The sequence below is a fragment of the Aspergillus sydowii genome, assembly GCF_001890705.1.
Source record: "Aspergillus sydowii CBS 593.65 unplaced genomic scaffold ASPSYscaffold_11, whole genome shotgun sequence".
In the NCBI taxonomy this organism is placed as follows: domain Eukaryota; kingdom Fungi; phylum Ascomycota; class Eurotiomycetes; order Eurotiales; family Aspergillaceae; genus Aspergillus; species Aspergillus sydowii.
The window spans coordinates 1-20,072 of NW_024467869.1; the positions used below are offsets into that span (position 1 = coordinate 1).

The following is a 20,072-nucleotide window of genomic DNA, read 5'->3' on the forward strand; positions in this document are numbered from 1 at the left end:
AACCCGGCGTGGCTTCCGTGGGGTTATCGAATAACCCGTCCCATGGGATCGCCGGCCACTGGCTGGGTTCGGGCACACACAGCAGCCCCCCCAGCAACCCCCGCGCGGCGCTGACCAGCCCATGCACCATCCCGCGGAACTGGCCCATGGTAAAATCCAGGTTCTTGTACAGTAACCGCTCCGTGCCCATCCACGTCACATGGCCGGGGGCCGTGGTGTTGTAATGGACCTTGAGCCCGTACGTCCGCCAGTCTAACAACACCTCCACCGGCCTGTGTTGGCCCCGGACCATGAACTTGCCCACCATGACATCGACCCCGGTCTGGAACGGCATGCGGCCATGGCGGGATATCCGGCTGATGGGGGCGGCATCCTGGCTGTGCATGGACGACGGCGGGGATGACGGGATCGGGCCCCCGGGAGCACCCTCTGCGAACCCTTCATCCTTGATGATCAATCCTAAATCATCGTCCGCGGTATCTCCAGCCCAGGAACCCTGTTCGGCCTGCCCCGCCCATATCTCAATAATTATCATGGGCTGGGGATCCAGCTATAATGCCTTCTGGACCACTATAAACCGCGCTACCTTCAACACCCGTGAAATAATTGGGGGGTAGCTATCGGGATCTAGCCAGGTCTTGATCCCTCGTCCCAGCACGGCCATGCTACACACCAGCGCACTCTTATATTCATGGACCTGGATCTTCTGGTTCAACAGCTTGATGCAAAACTCCAAGCATGCAGTTTCCACCCGGGTCATGATAAACCCGGCAACCTGAACCCTGAACCCTGAATCCTCCTCGGGCTCCTCCATGGGATCGGGGCTGGCGCGGCCGTCATCCGGGACGGGGGATGCCACAGTCCCATGAGCCACCTGCATGGCTGCCTGCCACAGCTGTTGCCAGGTCTTCCGCTGCCGGCTGGTCATAATATATATTGGCTGCTTCCCCCGCCATGGCCACTGGGTCTGGGTGCGTGTGATGAATACCAGGATCTGCTGCCATGGCCGTACATGGTCCTGGATACTTTTCTCATCTATATACGCCTGCAATGGTGTGTGGGGGGTCTGCCCCGGCATGGTGCAGATGGCGGCCATGCGGATCCCGCTCCCGCAGTGCTGCACAGTGCGCTGGCTGCGGCGGGCGAGTTGTTCCATGGTATCCCAGATCACCCGGGTAGCCTGGCTGGTCTCGTCGATCTTATCCGCCCCCGGCGTGGCTACCACGTCCAGCAAGTCCTGCGGGTGTACCTTAGCTAGATACCGCGCCCACCGGGTCCGCTGCAGCCATGGGTTAGCATCCTGCAGGTCCCCGGCCTGGATTACCTGGTTAGCAGCCGCCTGGTCATCCGCTGCGGCCTGGGCCTTGATCTCTGCCACCATGGCCTCGCGGTCGGTGCTGGGGGCGGGGGGTTCCACGGGCTCGGGGTCGCAGGATTGAATATGCACTAAATGGGAGTTCTTCCGGGTTGGGAATACCTGCTGCCATGTGACTGTGCGGAATGACTGCTGGAAACCTATCATGCCCTCTTCCCGCTCCTGGCTACTGATAAACCCGCTATGGCGATGCTGGGTCCACCCATGGACCTGCTGCCAGTGTTTCCGCATGGTTTTAATATGGGTAGTGATGTACTGGCAATGCTCGGGGTCCTGTTGGCACTGCATGCCATTGGTATGCAGTTCGATCCCGGGTAATGGGTTCTGCAGTATCCGGGGGATCTGGACAGCGTGGGGTTCCTGGATGATATGATCCCACTGCTGGATCGCCTCCGCCATCCGCGTACACTCCTGGGGCTTGATGGAATGCTTGACCCGCAGATGCGTGGCAACCTCTCTGGGATGCACGCCATATTTGCAACAACGACAAATGATAATCTGTAAACTGGGGATCGGTTGAAAAAATTGATGTTCCATGGTGCAGGTTGGAATCTGCCAGATATATATATATATCGCGTGGGGGTTCCGGACTCCAGTCGCTGGGATAAACTTGGGATATGGAATAAAAATAAACTGAAACTGGATTCCCTAGCCTTCTTAAGCATGAAATCAGCCCCTGAATTCCTGCTGATGATAAGTGGTTGGTTTGAACATGTCATTTGTACGGTCGGTCGCGGGTAGTGGTGATCCCCCATCAAATCTGAATCTGTAACCCTAACCAAGTTTAAACCAGCACCACACCCTTTCTAGTTAATAAATAGATCTGAACTTTGGCCCAGTTTGAATTGAACCACTCCTTAATCAGCTGTCTGATTTTGGTCCAGATCGCCCTACAAAATTGCATGGAGTCATACTCGGAAAAAGCATGGAGTCATACCCCTACCACGGGCGCTCGCAGCCAATCACAGGACAACCCAGCAAAACCCTAACTGCTCCGCACCGGGCAGTCGCACTGCAACTGCCCGCCGCTTGTGGGATAGATCTCATTAATCAAAAGTAAGCTAGTCCTGTCCAGGAAGTGGAGCACCGCCGGGTCGCGGGCAGCCCAGCAGCCAATCCGGGCGCGAAGAACTCCGGCGTACGTGCAACCCACCAAGGCCTAGGGAGTAGAGAGAGAGAGAGAGCGCGATCTGATAGATCTCATTAATCAAAAGTAAGCTAGTCCTGTCCAGGAAGTGGAGCACCGCCGGGTCGCGGGCAGCCCAGCAGCCAATCCGGGCGCGAAGAACTCCGGCGTACGTGCAACCCACCAAGGCCTAGGGAGTAGAGAGAGAGAGAGAGCGCGATCTGATAGATCTCATTAATCAAAAGTAAGCTAGTCCTGTCCAGGAAGTGGAGCACCGCCGGGTCGCGGGCAGCCCAGCAGCCAATCCGGGCGCGAAGAACTCCGGCGTACGTGCAACCCACCAAGGCCTAGGGAGTAGAGAGAGAGAGAGAGCGCGATCTGATAGATCTCATTAATCAAAAGTAAGCTAGTCCTGTCCAGGAAGTGGAGCACCGCCGGGTCGCGGGCAGCCCAGCAGCCAATCCGGGCGCGAAGAACTCCGGCGTACGTGCAACCCACCAAGGCCTAGGGAGTAGGGCCCTTGTCTTCCTCGGAATTCTTCTGGCATAAATCTGTCACACTGGCTTCTTCTAGTGCAAGCCACTGCAGTTATCCTTTATTCTCCTCGCATCCTTCATCCTTCATCCTTCCACTTCTCCCTCACCCGCCGTCATCCAGTCCTGCCGCGTCTTCCATCTCTTGATATCAGCCGAAATACTCTAAAACCAAATCGACGAAGGAAAGAGCCTGCTCAAATAAACCTACCTTTATATACGGAGAAAATTGCATCATCAGACAGCGATCACCATGAGAGATGTGCCTACTTTTGGGTGTCTTGCATTTGACCATTATGTCCTGGTGAGAAGAATACCCTCATTGTCTCCTACGTTTATTACTATCTCATGTATTCATTGAGTACTCTATCAAATTCACCCTCACTAACTCGCATCAGGAACATTGGGACGCTGACTCCCCGCTCTCGAAGAACGAGCAGAAAAGATCGCTTGTAGACAAGTGGATTCGGCTTGGTAGATACGGCCGAAATGTAAAACTTACCAAATTCCTCCTCTCTTTTCCTTACCAAATAAAAAACTAACAACATCTAGCAATACTTCAACGATGCTCCCGACGCTAAAGTCATCCCCCCTCACATCCCCCAAGACCTTCTCACACCCAAAGAGCGCCAAGTAGACGGCCAGATCTCCCGCACAATCCTCGTGCGGACCTGGTACGGCGAGAAAAACGACAAATCCAACCAAGGCGCCGCCGACGAAGCCTACAAGCGGCTGCTACTCTACATAATGCAACAAGGCGACCCAGACGATTACAACATCTGCATGGAGCCCGAATTCGTCTACGACAATAAGGACGAATTCTTCAGCGACGACGCTCACAATGTGCTAGACAGTCCGGATCTCGCGAACGGGATGGCGCTCGGAACGCCCGGGTCCGTGCCGTCTTACGTTGTTACTGCGCTGATGCACTGCCCCGATCAGTTCGATGGGAATTCGTACCGGAGCAAGTGGCGCTCTCATACGCCGAGTCAGGCTGAGGCGGAGGAAGCGGTGCAAGATACGCGGCAGAGTATTCTTGTGCTTGTCGCTGATAAGAAGGCGTGTGAGGATGGTTGGGTGCTTTTTATGGCGATTAATCATAAAGCTCGGGTTCTGCCGCTTAGGCTACGTGGCCAGGCTAGGGAGACGTCTACTCTTGTTGCCAACTGGGATGACGGGCAGGCGCTGGAGGAGAATGCTGACGACCCGGATGAGGATATGGAGCTTTATTTGCATGAAGGTGGTGGCTGGGATTGATTCGATGTTCTACCATTTCTGGTATTTGGCGTTACTGCTTCTTACCTCCTGCTTATTCTTTCTATCTCAAATATATGCCCCCGCGTATAGCAGCGATAATATTAAGATATATTTAAGAATCTTTTTACTTTGAAAAAACAAGATCTAGTATTCAAAAGATATAGAAGAATTAAGAAAAGGACTAACGAGAGAATAATAGAAAATCTATTACAGAAGTAAATATTAGTCTTTATTTAAACTAGTACCAAGAGTATTTTATACTAGAGTAAGCTGGTATATACTGTTCCCTATCACCTACTAGTGTTAGGGGCTATTCTACAGTAGCATTTACCCGACCCAGGCTGAAGTATCATTAGCGAGCTGTCTGGTGAACTTGAACAACAGGCTATTGCCTTTATTATTATTAATATTCATCTCCCCTTTATGTTGGTCTGACACGGATAAGCTGAGGTGATACGAGTCGCCAAGGACGATATTATGTGCGCAATGCTTCCGGAATTTGTCCTCCGTAGGCCTGCTTAAACCTCAGCTGCAAGGATCTCGATTCCTTCTTGGGAACCAACATAGGCACATAAACAATATAGTTGAGAGGCTGCTTCAGGCTTTCCCAAGAGGATTTGGAGTCACCATGAAACTTCTTATTGTCTTGGCGTTTACTTGTAGGAGACGTGCCCGATTTAGCCGGTTCAAGCCGTGACTCGTTGGGGAAAGTTTGCCGCTGAATACTGCTTTATCAAGCTGCTATTGGTGTGGTTAAGGAAATATATTAGCCCTGAGGACTCGCCACGAGATGATCGACATCTTGTGTGACATCTCGTGTCACAGCTCGTAGGGCAGATTGAGAAACTCTAGAAAGTGCAGAATAAGGAGGTGCGGTGGCTTCGCGAAGCTTAAAAGAGAGCAGATTCCCGCCGCCATTGAGTTCATGTAGCGATCACTCCGTCTTAGTCAAACACCAAAGCTACAAATACAGCTTCTCATTTTATCTTTAAACACCATGAAGAGCATTCTCGCCTATGCTCCCGCGCTTGCCTTGGCGCAGGCCGTAGTGGCCCAAGTGCCCACGGTGAGCTTGGAATGTCCCGCAATCACCGTTGTCACGCGCAACTAAACGAAAATGTCGCAGACATACTATGTTCACGAGTCTCTTCCTGAGCATACCCTCTTCCATCCCGAAAACCTTAGCGACTTCGAGAGCCTCCCTGTTGTCGTATGGGGCAACGGTGCCTGCAGCGCGGACCCCGTCGCCGGACATGGACCGTTCCTCGAGGAGCTTGCGTCTTGGGGCATCCTCGTCATCGCCCTTGGGACTCCTGGGAATGGCGGATCCACCAGCAACGAGCAGATGACACAGGCCATCGACTGGGCCAGCGTGAACGCCGGCCAGGGTGAGTGGTCAAACATTGACGCTACCCAGCTCGCCGCTGCCGGCATGAGCTGCGGCGGCACCCAGGCCTACGCCCAGAACCAAGACTCCCGTGTGACTGCTTTTGGAATCTTCAACTCGGGTACCCTAGACCCTTCCCAGACCGACGCAACACTGGGTGCTATCAACGTGCCCATCTTTTTCTTCCTCGGTGGACCTACCGATATTGCCTATGAGAATGTAAGTCCAACCGTTAGGGTTAAAAAGTCATTCGGATTTCCCCTGCTAACAGACGGGAACAGGGCATGCGAGACTACGAAGCCGTCAACGCCGGCGTACCGTCCTGGGTCGGGAACTTCGATGTCGGCCACGGTGGTACCTACCTCGACCCAGACGGTGGCGTCTTCGGCACAGCTGGTCAATCCTACTTCCGCTGGGTCCTCCGCGGAGAGACAGAAGCCTCTGCTTACTTCGTCGACGGCGGAGCTGAGGCCGATGGATGGCAGACCGCTAGCAAGGACCTTGGAAGCATCTAGATATTTGACATATTCGGACAGGGTTGAGGCGTGCTGCGATCCAGTAGCACTGGCCTTGGTGCGTCTCTTCCACCTCACTCTGTTCCGGGTTTATTTAAATGCAAATTCCAGGTTGATGCTCGGTATATGGGTACTTTTGTCCGGTTCTAATTAGTTAAACCTGAATCCTCAGTAGGTTAGGGTGCCTGAGACCTCAACCTGTCCTGACCTGACCTGTATGCATGTCTATTCAAAACCATAATAACTCTATCAATTTTAAATTTCAGGTGATAGTAAATGAATATAGAATATTGAAATAGTAATTTGATATAATTCACATATAAATTCTAGAAAAGGTCCTATTTTAGCTATATAAGCTTTATCCCCTTAATAATCTTAAACTACTCCTTCCTCTTCTTATATTAATATATAAGATAAATCAGTATTGAACTAAGCCGGAATAACCCCGCAAGACGCATCTGATACTAATTCCGAGTTGAATATCCAGGGAGGACTTGGGCGCCACTTCTGCGCGGACTAGAACAGTAGGGTACTAATTATATATTAAGGAATAAAAATATACATTTTTATTAATCTCTAAATATACCCGAAGCTAAGATATGAACTATTAGTGAAGCATAGAATATTAATGTCTCTGATATATATCAAGAGCACCAATATCACCAAACACCAACTTGGGGAATCAATTAGCTGCTGCACGACTGCTGTATGCCTCAGGCATGCTTTTGCAGCGTCCGCATATAGCGGCGCATAACATAAAATGCATGGAATAAGAGCTACTCCAGCTAATACTAATATCATTAGGATCGTTGTTTTTATAAATTACAAGGGGGCGGACCGCGCGTGGGTAGGCTGAGCACCAGTAAATTACATTTTTCTCCCCAGAGAGCTGATTCAATGCCATCTCTTGCCTAGAATGTTGCCTTCATCTCTTCCCCTTTCGGGCAAGGCAGGAACGGATTAGGGGACAATGGTCTGGTGCCAATGACTGTTCCGGACCGGACCCAGAAATGTTAGGTGGCAGAGACCTTCCGCAGGAGAATACAAGGACGAGGAAAAGTTTCGGACGCGACGGGTTTGGCAACAATCAGGGACAGTTTTGCTCTCGGCCAGCAATCTCCATGATCAGACTTTCTCTACAAACTCGTCACCTCTCTTCTCGTCGCCCGCATATCCACTATTCTCAATATCCATCTTTTGAATTTCAACATTGAACTGGACCATGCGCTTGGCAAACTCCTTCTCCTCATCCCACACGAAGGGGCTCTTGCTGGCAAACAGGAAGTCGATCTGCTCGAGCGTGCGCCCGGCAGTCTCGGGAAAGAAGCAGTAGACGATGGGAATGTAGGCAAGCATTGCGGCACCGAACACGTAGAAGGTCTGTAGGAAAAGCCGTCAGAAACGAATCGTACCGGAGGAGGAGGACGGAGATAACCTTCTCCTGGATACCAGCAAACATAACGGGGACCAGCAGCGACCCAGCACCATAGCCAACCGCCCAGCCGGCAGCACCAAAGGCGTTACCCTTGGCGCGCAGCCAGGTCGGGAAAATCTCGGTGGGATAAATAAATGGAATCATCAACCAGGAGGAGCTGAAGACAACCACATAGAGAAAGACCATGGCGGCGGCTCCAGTTCCGTACTGCTCAGCCTTGTCCGGGTTGTTGGTGGCTCCACGGTTCAGACCGCCACTGGAGGGAAGTCAGCAAGAGAACGTCGGGGGCGAAAAGGTTTTGTACTTACAGGGTAAAGAGAATCATACTCAAAACGACCGCTCCCCAGTAGAGGGTCCGGCGACGACCCACTCGATCCAAGGTCAAGGCAGCGACACCAGTCCCGAGAATACCGCAGGTCATGCACAAAGCAGAGAGCCAGTTGGACTTCAAATCGTCAAAGCCAGCAGTGCGATAGATGTTGCCCGAGTAGATGACAACTGCTGCGATACCCGTGCCATATTGCATGAGGACCTGGAGCCAGAACGCTAACTGGATACGACGGCCAATGTGAATATCCCCGGATCCAATGCCCAAGAACATTTTGATATAATTGGAATTCTGTGACTCGTGTTCCATCTGCACGACGGTGACGATCTCACGAATTTCGCTCTGCACATCCGGGCGCTCGCGGTCGCCATCTCCACGGAGTTTAGAGATGATTTCAAATGCCTCCTCGTTGCGTCCAACCTTGACGAGCCACCGAGGCGATTCAGGAATGAGCAAGGTGCCGATGACGAGGAAGACAACCGGGATCACTTGGGAGGCAAAGCAGAAGCGCCATCGAAAGCCCCCGCCGGCATATTCGGTGAATGAGGTTGCAAAACCAATCCAAGAAGACAAGGCAATGCCTCCGAAGTTGGCGAGGAAAGTCAGGGCGATCATTTGACCTCTATGGGATGCTGGAGCTAGCTCTGCGGTCCATGAGGGCGCAATTACGATAATGAAGGAGACACCAACACCTGCGACGACACGAGCGCAGAGCATGTGAGCGAGGTTGATGGCACTAGCCTGCAGGATGACTCCAGCGAGACACCAGAAACAGGCCATCCAGATACCCTTGATACGCCCGTAGGTGTCAGAGAAACTGCCGGCCCAGAAGGCTCCGAGGAGAGCACCAAAATAGTATATGGCCGCGATGCCACCCTGCAGAGAGGGGTTGATGACTTTTCCGTGCTCATCGGCGAAGCCCATTCGGTGCTGTAGTTGTGATATTCGATTAGTTCACGATTCTGATCCTTTAAAGCTAATGTGTCAGGGGACTGTGGTTACACACGCCATATTCTGGGGCGACATTGACAGCGCCCATGACACCCTGACTCATGCCCTCATAGGAGATGGCCACGGCAGAGACTGCAGTAATCAACTTGAGCAGCCTAGATCCAGGCAGCGTCCGCCAGAACCCTTTCTGGATCATGGTGAATAAAATTGAACGAGGAACAAAGTAGCTAAAGAGAGCTTTGGAACGAATAAGATAGTGAGAGAAACCAAGGCTGTGAAAGCCAACCCCATATAACCGATGGAGAAAGACCGATATCGTGTCGGGGATACATGGCGATGTTTATAGACGACGAGTGATCTTTCCATCCACGGTACGTATGGTGTTTGGGTGGCGGGGGGAGAGAGAAACCCCATGGGGAGCGAAGGGGGATCTCCAGAGTGTGGCTTTCTTTGGTGGACCCACACGTCGACCTCGGGGGCGTTTTCCCTCTCGGTCTGCTCCACTGCCTCCGCTCACCATATATTCCGCGCTCTCCTCCCACTCTTTTGCTTCCCCTTGGTCCGGTCTCCCCTCTTCTCGTCTCGATCTTCCTACTTCGATCCAACACAGACTTTAGGCAACTATTACTGCTCCACTCCTGCTGATCTCACGGACTTCGGTACGGATTTTGATATGGGCCAGCTTCGCTCAAAAGATGGATGGTGAGTTTTCTCCGCCATAATTTCCCTGCACTACTGAGGGACCGTTACGTCAGGCGTCCAGGCTCTCTGTCTTTCGTCGTGATTTTGCTAAGTTTCATCGCAGCCTAACTTGCCGGAAGAGGCATGTGAAATGTATGCCCATTGCCAGTCCAATATAGGCTGTATGCAACTGCTTACCCGCGAACAGGCGACCAAGCCAAGCCGATCTGTTCGCAGTGCCAGAAAAAGGACCGGCCATGCCTTCGAGAAGATCCATCCAATCGCCTTAGGATCAAGCCTTATCAAATACGAAAAGACAAGAAAATATCAAAGGACGCTCCGGATCTAGACCATGATGAAAGATCTCCCGTTTCGGAACACGGGGCGGTGGTTGCTAATACAACCAACCCAGAACACATTAACAACCAATTATATACTGACTCCTGTAATAAAGAATATCACAATGCCTCAGTAATGCCACTGTACAGCACGCAAGGGACAAGTAGTCTCCCACAACCCACCCACACCACGCTTCCCGCGCCTCTGATGGCCTCTCCAGTCAACGATAATACAACTACCTCACCCTACTTCAGCGCGGTTTCAATCCCGATCTCCCAGCTGCTCCGAGCCGATCCTTCAAGTCCATTGTCTCCAGCTTCGCCAGCAGGCTTGATACATGCAGGGTCTCCACTGACCTACAAAGAAGCTTACCTTGTGCATCACTTTGCAACGCACCTCGGGTATTGGCTCGACTGCACTGACGCTTCCCGCCACTTTACCCGGAAAATCCCCATCCTGGTCAAACAATCGCCAATCCTGCTGCACGCTGTGCTTTCCTATGCGGCCCGACATGTCGGAGATGCTGAAATGGCCGAACGAGCGCATGAGCGTTGTGTGGAGCTACTGATCCCCTGCCTGAGCTCGGCAACAATAGTCGATGATGATGTTCTGCTGTGTGCAATTGTTATCCTGCGGGTGTTTGAACAGTTGAACGGTAAGTGGGAAAATGTTTCACGCCATTGCCCTGGCTGATATGAAACAGTCATGGTAACCGGGAACGACCAGGAGCGTCATCTAGCCGGCTGCTCGGCTCTGCTGCGGGCGTCGCAAGGACGAGAGGTGGATCCTTCTACCCCGGAACTGCGACAGGCCGCCTTCTGGGTGTACATGCGTCAGTGCCTGTACAATGCCTGTGTACATCAACAAGCACCTAATGTGGATCTGAACTTGGCTCTGATTCCTCCCCCGAGCGGAGGTGACCCCCTGAGCGATTTGAGGGCTGAAACAGCATGGGCCAACACCATGACTTGGATCTGTGCCACAGTGGTTAGCTTTTGCTTTGGATCGGCCCACCCTGAGCCCTCCACTAGAATACACCGATGGCAAGAGCTATCCGAAGCTGTCGAGAGCTGGCTGAGCAACCGACCGGGCACGTTTGACCCAATTTGGTACAGCGAAGCGGTCCCAGCGAGTGGGAACCCATTCCCAGAGATATGGTTCACGGCGGACTGGCATAGTATGTCTGCCGAAAAGGTCGTCGACTTGTTACCGTCTAACGTTGTTTATAGTTATGGCATTCGGCTTTTACCATCTCGCCTGTATGCTTCTGGCCATCTACAAGCCATCGCCTAAATTTGCTGTCAGGGGACTGCATAGCACCCGCGAATCCGATGTGAGTTCTGGCTCTTGCTCTCGAGTAAATGAGCTGTTATTAACGCCATCAGATCCGAGTCATGATGCACGCTCGTGCAATCTGTGGGGCATGCAACAGTTCCTCTTCAACGGTGCCATCATTGATCACGCTCTGCCATTCCGCCTTTATTTGTAGGGCCGCCTTTCCAGCCTTGTCCGTTTGGGGGGTGCAGTTGCTAACATCGATAGGGGGTCCTTTGATGACAGATTCAGTGGAAAGAGCTGGAGTAATTAGGCTGCTACGAGATATGGAAGCCAAGCATGCGTGGCCAACAACTTGGATAATCAATTCTCTAAAAGAAGAATGGATGATCTCATAACCCTTTTACAAAATGCTCGCGAGGCGACAAAGGAAAATTCATTGACTCTCATTGAATGATACCACCGCGTATTTTCCGTTCTGGATCCAGGCACCATGGGGCGCCTCCTCGTTTAACGCGTCAACCTTGGTTTGGGTCTCGACACCCACGCAAACGTCGGACTTGTTCGTGCGAAGGGCCAAAATACTGACGCCGCTCTGCTTCCCTAGGGGACCCAGGGCCTCTTCGTATGTGGTAGTGTGAGGCCACATCCCATCCTTGGTCAATTTGCGGTAGTTGAGGTCGCCCTTGAAGATAACCAAATAGCTTTCCTGGAGCTCCTTGAAGAGGGCAGGTGCTCTGGATCGCATCTCGTGGAACGAGAATGGCGCTGTCCAGAAGGGATCGCTGGTCGTCGTGATGGCCCCCGACTGGAAGAGCTTGCGAAGTCTTGGGATGAGCTGGTCGAGAAACTCACGACATGGGAAGCATTCGGAGGAATCAAGGTGGTAGAACAGCGATTCGACGTCCAGGGGAGTGACATCGCTGACGAACCACGGAAACTCCTTGGTATGCAGTTTGACAGAGGTGGCAATGCCTGCGTCCAAAAGATAAGCAGCATACAGCACATCAGTTAAAAGCTCGAAGCCAGCGTTATCGAGGATAATATCAATGCGGCGACTGGGTTGACCGGAAGACCGCTGAAGATAGTCCCAGACGTCGTTGGTGTCATTGTCGACTATATTCCGCTGGCTTTTTTGAATGGCATCACGGCCCTGCAGGCTTTGCAAGTCTTCCAGCGTGAGGTTAGCCAGGAGTGACAGGTCTGTGGCATTTCCCCACAGGGCAATCTCCGTCATCTCAATATACAGCGACTTCTTGGCCTCTTCCTTGTTCTCTTTTTGGGCGAGTCGAGTATCGGCAACGATCTGCATGTAACGGCAGGCGAGCTCCTCGACGGCGGCCCTCGACTTGATGAAGGTAGAGTCTTTCTGGCGCTTGAAAACATCGTAGTTTTGCCACTGTTTTGAGGTGTTCAGGATCCGCTGAATGCTTCTGGAGGGATTGTCAGTCCAATTCAATGATATGGCCTTTGCAGGGACAGTCGTACCGGTACATGTAGCACTCTCCAAAGAGCCAAGGGCAGTTTTTCCAGCTGCACTCCCCAATTGCAGCCAGCTGCTTGTTCCATTCCTGAATATCGTCTTTGCCATCATCTCGAAGTGGTCTGACGCGCCGTGAGTCCCTGCGTTTTCGGTTGTTGGAGAAATACGTACGTGAGAGGCTTGTTCTGTTCAATTCTTTTCTTGATGTCTTTGAGGGCAATCTGAATGGCGATGCCCTCCGCTCTCTTCTGCTCGTCAACATCCTCTGCGGCTGCTGTTTTGCCAAGGTCGTCGATGGTACCTTGGATGATTTTCGGCCATCGGCTCTCGGCCGTCTGTTGAGCCATGGACCCCTTCTCTGACGTCCAAACTGCACGAACTTCTTTAATGTTCCTGGCGGCGGGCGGCATGATAATGCAATTCTGATAGATCTGACTATACACGGTCGAGGCCTCAAGATCTAAGGTATCAATGACAGCGGACTCAGGGAACTCTTTAAATATTAGCCATTATTCGTTAACGAAAAAGTGGCGGACCTCGGGATTCGCTGGCTACAATCCATGAAACAGTGAAACAGGGGGCTCTTAGAGCTGCGGCCCGGATCTAGTAAGGTTTGACAGTCGCATAAACGGTCAGAGACTCACGGCTAAACGGTTGCCACATTTTGGCAACCCCCGCCCCGGGGGGGAGGGGGTTTGACGGTCCGGGCACCTCGTCTCGAAGATTCCCAATCAGGCAATCCCGGTATCCACTTCCGCCTCAGAATCGTCATGGAGCTCATAAGCGCATCCCGAATCCTCAATACTCCGCGGTTTCTCGTGGAATGGGCGCACGTTTTCGGAATATGAGGGGCAGGGTGTTCTTTTTGTCTGGCCGCCAACAAACTGGGTTAGTTCCCAAGGGTATATGAACCGGTCCTTCGCTCCTCCGAATTACTGTTGGAAGCCAAAGCTTCTAGTTACTATCCTGTATATGCAAATGACAAAAATGGTCACTTCAGTTGAAGTTCCTCAGCCCAATGGCTCTGCTCAGGTCAACAACCCTCGCCGTTGTGTCGCCGATGGTACCCTCGACATCACAGTCCTGGGAATGAACAGCGGTACGGCCATGGACGGCATCGACTGCGCACTTGTTCGATATCGCCAGGTTTCTCCTGAAGCTCCTTTACACATGGAGATCATCAGGGTACGGCAAGTCTCTAGTGTTCCCTTATTTAATGGAACTGACAAGTCGCCCTTGTACAGTACGATGAAATCCCCATTCCTCAGTCCATCAAGAAGCTCGTCCTCACGATGCTCCGCGAAACGAAAACCACTCCCTCCCTCATGTCCCAGCTGAACGTGCAGCTCGGCAACATGTTTGGCGAGACGGTCAAGGTCTTCTGTGAGAAGCACAATATCCCCATCAACAGCATCGACCTCATCGGGTCCCACGGTCAGACTGTCTGGCTTCTCTCCATGCCCGAGGAGGGCGAAACCCGCTCCGCCTTCTGCCTTGGTGAAGGAACCGTCATGAGCGGCTTGACCGGCATCACTACAGTCACTGACTTCCGCATGGCTGAACAGGCGGTCGGCCGCCAGGGTGCGCCTCTCGTTGCCCTGATCGATGGTCTCCTCCTTCACCACCCCACCGAATGGCGCATCTGCCAGAATATCGGCGGAATCGCCAACCTCTGTGTTATTCCACCCGACAGCCAGGGTGGTGTTGACGCCATGGTCGACTGGGACTGCGGCCCGGGTAACATGTTCATTGACGCCGCGATGCGCTACTTCACCAACGGCCAGATGGAGTATGACCGCGATGGTGAATGGGGTGCCCGGGGTAGAGTCAACCAGGATGTTGTCAACATGTTCCTCGACAACAATAAGTACTGTAACCACTTGCCTCCCAAGACAACGGGTCGTGAGACCTTCGGTGACAACGAGGCCCAGGAAATCATTGACGATTGCTTGGCTCGGGGTATGAGTAAGTACGACACTGTCGCAACCATCACTCGCATTACTGCCCAGAACATCGTCAAGCAGTACCGCACTTTCTTCCCCAAATTCAACATTGATACCGACACGATAGCCGGGGTGTACATGTGCGGCGGTGGTGCCCGCAACCCCAACATCATCACCTACCTCAAGGAGCAGCTGGTCAATTCGAAAATCCTCAAGCTCGATGAAACCGGTGTTCCTTCGGACGCCAAGGAGGCCGTCTCTTTCGCCCAGCAGGCCCTTGAGGCTATTCTCGGCCGTGCCGCTCTGGTTCCCATTAACAGTGACACGTTGACGCCCAACACCATCTCGGGCAAGATTGCGCCGGGGTTACGGTGGCGAGAGGTCATGGCGATGGCAGTGGAATTCGGAAAAGGTCAAACTCAGTTGCAGACGGTCAAGGAGATGGTTATTGACAGGCCCTACACTTACGGGAAGCCTTAGCAGTGTACTGTCTACTTGTATCATCAATTACTCGCATATAAGGGTCAAGCAATAGTTTCATTCCAATCTAGCATTTTTGGCGATCTATTCCTGTTTAATCTCCTCCTGGTCCTGTCTTCTGCCCTATCCCCGTAAGGGCTGTCTTATGTTTCAGGACTTTGCAGGGGAAGAGGGAGCTGCGTTATTAACGCCGTAGCCTCAATCGAGGCAGGCTTGTTCCTTGCCATAGCTGACCAGCGTTTACCGTGAGCCCATTCTGCTAGAAGATGGGGCAGGCCTGATCGCGTCATACTTTGGATGTCTTGTACGACTTACGAGATTTAGTGGTATTTTTACAGTGGTCACTTCAGTAGGTAAGTCCCCAATGCGATGTATATATTTGGACCTTCCTTGTGTTGTCTTTCCGCGTGTCGTTGTGCTAAGATGTCGCAACGCAGAGTATAGTGAATATTCGGGCTCAATCACTAGGATTACCAAAAAGGTGTGAATTGTTATATATACCAGATAAAGAAACTATGTGCATTGTCAGTTCAAAATACAGTCACAGGAACATCAAACTAAACTTATATGGCGCACGGAAATATGGCTGATTAGGATATTCAGTACTTGGTGTTGGATCCATAGAGCGCTGCTCTGAATTCTTTTTCTTCGATGTAGGGCCCAATTGGTTTTTCCCTGCTAACCAACTACTCCACTCGTCCCCACCTTCCGCGCCTATACAGTCTATGGCCAATGAATTGCAGTAAGACAATGAATTCCAGTAAGAAGCCCATTCTCTCCAATCCCTAACATGGACAGTTATGCACAAATGCCCTTCCACTGCCGGTTGGGNGACCGACCTTTTGATCTCAAGGCGAGTATGTATTTCAACTCGAGTGCCATGACCAAGCCCACATGATTTAGTTTAGACTTCTCTCATCACCAAGCCAAACATGATACAACAGCTTTCCAGCATCTACATGCGTGACCGCAGAGTGCATGCTTGCGGACTCATGCCTCCAACTATTTTCCCACGCTGCATTAAGTCTGTTGACGCTTGCCCGCGTGTCCCAGCCTGTTCGCTCCTGAATCTCCTGCAGGGCGCGGATGCATGCATTGCGCTCGGGCTCGACCACGAGACACTGACCTGCGATTGTAAGGAGTTGGACGGCGTTCGCCCATGCGATAGAACATCGATTTGTGAGCGTGTTGCCGACAATCTGGCGGGCGTATGTCTGGGCTCGCTGTGTTACGTCAGGGCTGGAGAGGAGCGAGAGCCGACTCGCCCGCGAGCAAGGCTTGCAAATAGTGAGAATGAGAAATGCAGTGTGCAGCATTTGCCATGCTGCGGACACAGTGCCATTCAAATAACGCACGCCTTGGAAGGGATTGTCCTCTCCGCTCGGAGGTAAAATGCTGAGTGGTGAGGCCACAGTTGGCGCTCGGCTTTGGTGACGCATCAGATCAGCTTCAAGTTGCTTCCATCGGGCAGTATCTAGTTGTACTGCGTGTTCATCGTAGTCGGCGTCGCGGGTGCGACTCCAAAAATTCTGAACCACCCCTAGCAGAAAAACGACCTTTTTCTGCCATGACTCCAGTGTCCACGTGGCCGGATCAGGGAATACGCCCCCAGGGATCCATTCTTTCGGTTCTAATGCTGTCGGCTTACCAGCACAGAGACACGCAAGAATTATCATCCTGCAGTAAATCCAGAATGACTGCGTGCGAAGATGCAAGTTAGTGAACACAGCCACAGAGTGAAGAATAAGACGTACAGCCTGTGCCAATCCACCACTCATTCCATGCCAGCCATGCAGCTTGAGAAGATCTCCCGTCCCCTTGAGGTGCAGGTCCCAATCTGTGGCCTTACTCTCGACCATCTCACAGTGAGCTATAAGCAGACAGCTCGCAAATACCGCAGGGTCAGGCCTGCTATTCTGTAGCCGCTCGGACAGCCGATGGATAGCCACGCTGTAGTAGGTCAAGGCCTGCTCATCATTGTGCTGTTGGTGGCCATTGACGAGGGTGTACTGGCGCGCGGCGACGGCGACGCAGGATAGGAGGACAAGCTTATCGCTCAGAGCGAGCTGCGGCACGACTGTTGAGAAGTATCGTTGTACACCGTCGAACATGTCGAATCGTGGGCCGATAAAGTCAACGTATCGCGAGAGAAAAAATGCGTCAGTGGAATCCGTGATGGGGCTACCTTGGCCGGAGAGTGTAGGCCATGGCGACGGATGCTGGTATGATGAGACGCTCGCCGCCTCTTCGGTCGCTCTTACGACCTGGTATAGGTTGGAGACCTCTTGCGTTTCGTCCACAAAGGTTGCTGTTGTTCAGTAGGTTAGAGCCATGGTTATTTATGTATTTATTTATTTTTTTTGCGGCGAGAGCCACCCCCGGGTGTGCGTTGCTAACCTGGAACTTCTATTGTCCCTGAGACAAAGTCGCCCAACCGGCCAGCCGCGGGTGCTTTGAACTCAAGCGCGGTAAAAACAACCTCCTGGCAAAGAGAACACTCAATTCCCCGTCGCTTGCAGAAAGCACAGGGCCGCGCCTGATCACACTTGACATGGCTCTTGCGACACTGCTCGCATGCTGAACTCAAACATCAGCACTCCGGTTATGAACGACAGTAACATTCCATGCCCACTGCTTACCTAGCTTCGACCTCGAGCTAGGCCCTCGCACTTGTTTCGACGTGGAACCCCGGGTGGACCGCATTGCGCGGTGCTGATGGCGCCGTTCCATGAATATCTGCAGTAGAGCCCAGGTAGTGCATGCTTTCCTAGTGCGGACTAGCTTTGTGTCATGGTCCACGGAGAAAGAAGGATAAATGGTTGAGTTGGTCCGAGGAAGGCATGAGAAAGTCATACCTTAGTGGACGGCCGGCTTGGAATGAATCGGAAACGGGTACCGAGGCCTACGGTATCGGACAAATGTGCAAACCGTTTTACACTAGTATTCACCAGTATTCTCCAGTATTCTACGCCCAGTACCACGGCGTCGGAGCAGTTGGAAAGGCGGGTCACTAGCGGTACTGGTAATTTTTATTTTTGCTCTACTAGTAGTGCACTACTGGACATCTAAGATTGACAGTAAATTACTGGCCTGGGGGAGCTATAGTTGTACCTGGAATACAGTAATATGCTACATGTCGCACTGAGAAGGGAGAAGAATCATCCTTGTTGTGCTCTTCACATGCTCCTCCGGGAAGTCTCCCCAAAACTGTTGTCGATGGCAGTGTCAGCCTATCCAGCTGGATCCTTGTATGGAAGATATATCACTCACCTGGACGACATGCCGTCGGATACGGTGCATGTTCTTGCCCGGCTGGATCTGGCCTACTACTCCTGCGCGGTCCGACTCGGTCCTCTTGGGGACAATCATGGGTCGTCCAACAAAACACTCCAGCGTCAGTAGCGCAAATCCAAGAGCCTCCTTTGCGCCGATGGGGATGCCAATCTCGGAAATCGGGGTTATGCGAGTGTTGGGCAGGCGCTGCTGCAGGTAGTTGATGATGTTGGGGTTATGAGATCCGCCGCCGCCCATGTAGATTTCGTCTACGCCCCCTGGAGGACCCCAGCGTTCGTAGGCATCGGCGAGGGACTGGGCTGTGATGCGAGTTATGGTGGCGACACAGTCCTCTGGGGTAGCTCCGCCTGCAAGACCACCTTTTATCAGCCCAAAAATACATCCATGTCTCGACTGGGGTAGGCAGACTTACGGGCTAGCATCTCGTCGCAGATATCTTCCGCCATCCGGTCCCCGAACGTCTCTCGGCCGGTGGTTTTGGGCACGTCATGCACGAAGTACGGCCCTTGGAGCACTTTGTCGACGACAGCCTGGTCAACCTTGCCAATCCTGCCCATGGCGCCATCCTTGTCATATTCCTGTTGACCGTCAGTGAAGTACCGCACAGCCGCGTCGATAAAAATATTGCCAGGACCCGTATCGAAGTCGTAACACTCTTCGACGGCGCCTCGCGGTAAGATCGAAAAGTTTGCGATACCCCCAATGTTTTGCACAGCGCGATTGAGTGTTGGGTGGCTTAAGAGGAGCGAGTCGAGGGCCGCGAAGAGCGGGCAGCCTTGCCGGCCGAGAGCCATGTCCGACACCCGAAAGTTGCCCAGCGAGGTGATGCCAGTGCCGGCGGCTATGATGGCAATCTCAGCCATGTCGAGATGGGCACGGATTTGGCTGCCCTCAAAGAGCTCCGGCAGCGGTAGGTGCCAGATCGTCTGGCCCTGTCCACCGATCAAGTCGACGTCCGTCGCCAGGCTGAACTCGTTCTTTTCGGCGAACCAATCGACGGCATCGGTGATGACCTCGCCCAGCTGGATGTTGACTATCGCCATTTCCTCGGGTGTCGTGATGTTCTCTTTAATGAGCCTCATTACCCTTGCCTTGAGCTGTTTAGGCATTGGGTACTCCCCATAGTGCAGGAGCTGCATCTTTAACGGCGTTGTCGGACTGTCCTGGGTGAAGTGGACATGAACGAGGTCGACGCCGTCCATTGACGTTCCCGCATTGTGCCCGATAACTTTCAGAGAACTGTCGGGTGATCAGCCACATGGCAGATTAGATGTTATGTCTCCTCTCGAACACTTACAGTGGGCTGCCTGAGGATTGGTCTGTAGTGGAAGGCATCACTGCCAGGGGAATGCGCAATTTGAGACACGGTATTGAAGGCAACGCAAGCGCACATTCCTGTCACCGGATTGTATACTTTTATATATTTTGGCGGGAGGACTCTCGACCGACACATGCACCATCTTTTGGCAGCGACACATCGGACTCAGTTCCCTTCCGGAGATAGCGTCATCCTCATTTCCCTCCGCGACCTCCACTCTGCTGTCACAATCGTATTTTGTCTTCAGGTCCTTGGGGATTCTGGGGAATCCCTGGGATGGAGATCGCGGAAGGCAGTCAGCCCCGAGAGCAGATCGTCGCCATTTAGCCGTTTATCAGGTGGAGCTTTGTTT

The 20,072-nt window shown here is 52.5% G+C and overlaps 9 protein-coding genes across 9 annotated transcripts; 4 read left to right on the forward strand and 5 right to left on the reverse strand.

The window, feature by feature from the left end:
- On the reverse strand, positions 1–1,952 carry ASPSYDRAFT_135005 (uncharacterized protein). Its single transcript, XM_040840706.1, has 3 exons — positions 587–1,952; positions 116–505; positions 1–62 (listed from the first exon to the last, which is right to left on the reverse strand). The coding sequence occupies exons 1-3, from the start codon at positions 1,910–1,912 to the stop codon at positions 24–26; spliced, it is 1,755 nt and encodes a 584-aa protein (XP_040699145.1). The 5' UTR covers positions 1,913–1,952; the 3' UTR covers positions 1–23.
- A 1,102-nt stretch (positions 1,953–3,054) lies between these two features.
- On the forward strand, positions 3,055–4,302 carry ASPSYDRAFT_48566 (uncharacterized protein). Its single transcript, XM_040847656.1, has 3 exons — positions 3,055–3,338; positions 3,433–3,525; positions 3,587–4,302. Exons 1-3 carry the CDS (start codon positions 3,288–3,290, stop codon positions 4,289–4,291), a joined length of 849 nt encoding a protein of 282 aa, XP_040699146.1. The 5' UTR covers positions 3,055–3,287; the 3' UTR covers positions 4,292–4,302.
- A 1,106-nt stretch (positions 4,303–5,408) lies between these two features.
- ASPSYDRAFT_60332 (uncharacterized protein) lies at positions 5,409–6,193 on the forward strand (the record flags this gene model as incomplete). Its single annotated transcript, XM_040849837.1, has 2 exons — positions 5,409–5,897; positions 5,960–6,193. The coding sequence occupies 2 exons, from the start codon at positions 5,409–5,411 to the stop codon at positions 6,191–6,193; spliced, it is 723 nt and encodes a 240-aa protein (XP_040699147.1).
- A 1,125-nt stretch (positions 6,194–7,318) lies between these two features.
- ASPSYDRAFT_34274 (putative MFS monosaccharide transporter) lies at positions 7,319–9,103 on the reverse strand (the record flags this gene model as incomplete). The annotated part of the gene is made up of 4 exons (XM_040845219.1): positions 7,319–7,573; positions 7,629–7,884; positions 7,937–8,886; positions 8,963–9,103. 4 exons carry the CDS (start codon positions 9,101–9,103, stop codon positions 7,319–7,321), a joined length of 1,602 nt encoding a protein of 533 aa, XP_040699148.1.
- A 477-nt stretch (positions 9,104–9,580) lies between these two features.
- On the forward strand, positions 9,581–11,515 carry ASPSYDRAFT_157905 (Zn(II)2Cys6 transcription factor; the record flags this gene model as incomplete). Its single annotated transcript, XM_040842679.1, has 9 exons — positions 9,581–9,609; positions 9,713–9,741; positions 9,797–10,146; positions 10,182–10,185; positions 10,253–10,582; positions 10,631–11,104; positions 11,157–11,264; positions 11,313–11,412; positions 11,470–11,515. The coding sequence occupies 9 exons, from the start codon at positions 9,581–9,583 to the stop codon at positions 11,513–11,515; spliced, it is 1,470 nt and encodes a 489-aa protein (XP_040699149.1).
- Positions 11,516–11,638: 123 nt separating this feature from the next.
- ASPSYDRAFT_92479 (damage-control phosphatase ARMT1 family protein) lies at positions 11,639–13,095 on the reverse strand (the record flags this gene model as incomplete). Its single annotated transcript, XM_040852686.1, has 3 exons — positions 11,639–12,635; positions 12,691–12,807; positions 12,857–13,095. 3 exons carry the CDS (start codon positions 13,093–13,095, stop codon positions 11,639–11,641), a joined length of 1,353 nt encoding a protein of 450 aa, XP_040699150.1.
- A 577-nt stretch (positions 13,096–13,672) lies between these two features.
- Positions 13,673–15,108, forward strand: ASPSYDRAFT_60336 (UPF0075 family protein; the record flags this gene model as incomplete). The annotated part of the gene is made up of 2 exons (XM_040849838.1): positions 13,673–13,870; positions 13,930–15,108. 2 exons carry the CDS (start codon positions 13,673–13,675, stop codon positions 15,106–15,108), a joined length of 1,377 nt encoding a protein of 458 aa, XP_040699151.1.
- An 899-nt stretch (positions 15,109–16,007) lies between these two features.
- ASPSYDRAFT_92481 (uncharacterized protein) lies at positions 16,008–17,811 on the reverse strand (the record flags this gene model as incomplete). Its single annotated transcript, XM_040852687.1, has 4 exons — positions 16,008–16,805; positions 16,863–17,416; positions 17,506–17,685; positions 17,748–17,811. The coding sequence occupies 4 exons, from the start codon at positions 17,809–17,811 to the stop codon at positions 16,008–16,010; spliced, it is 1,596 nt and encodes a 531-aa protein (XP_040699152.1).
- A 356-nt stretch (positions 17,812–18,167) lies between these two features.
- On the reverse strand, positions 18,168–19,737 carry ASPSYDRAFT_183350 (UPF0075 domain protein; the record flags this gene model as incomplete). Its single annotated transcript, XM_040843530.1, has 4 exons — positions 18,168–18,315; positions 18,379–18,749; positions 18,815–19,641; positions 19,700–19,737. 4 exons carry the CDS (start codon positions 19,735–19,737, stop codon positions 18,238–18,240), a joined length of 1,314 nt encoding a protein of 437 aa, XP_040699153.1. The 3' UTR covers positions 18,168–18,237.
- Between the last annotated feature and the right edge of the window lie 335 nt (positions 19,738–20,072).

Coding starts and splice junctions, on each gene's coding strand:
- ASPSYDRAFT_135005 (XM_040840706.1), bottom strand. CDS start 1,912: ATGGAACATCAATTTTTTCAACCGATCCCCAGTTTACAGATTATCATT. Junction 506..586: donor TTATTTCACGGGTGTTGAAG/GTAGCGCGGTTT, acceptor TGGGCGGGGCAG/GCCGAACAGGGTTCCTGGGC. Junction 63..115: donor GCGGGATGGTGCATGGGCTG/GTCAGCGCCGCG, acceptor GCCCGAACCCAG/CCAGTGGCCGGCGATCCCAT.
- ASPSYDRAFT_48566 (XM_040847656.1), top strand. CDS start 3,288: ATGAGAGATGTGCCTACTTTTGGGTGTCTTGCATTTGACCATTATGTC. Junction 3,339..3,432: donor CATTTGACCATTATGTCCTG/GTGAGAAGAATA, acceptor AACTCGCATCAG/GAACATTGGGACGCTGACTC. Junction 3,526..3,586: donor TTGGTAGATACGGCCGAAAT/GTAAAACTTACC, acceptor AACAACATCTAG/CAATACTTCAACGATGCTCC.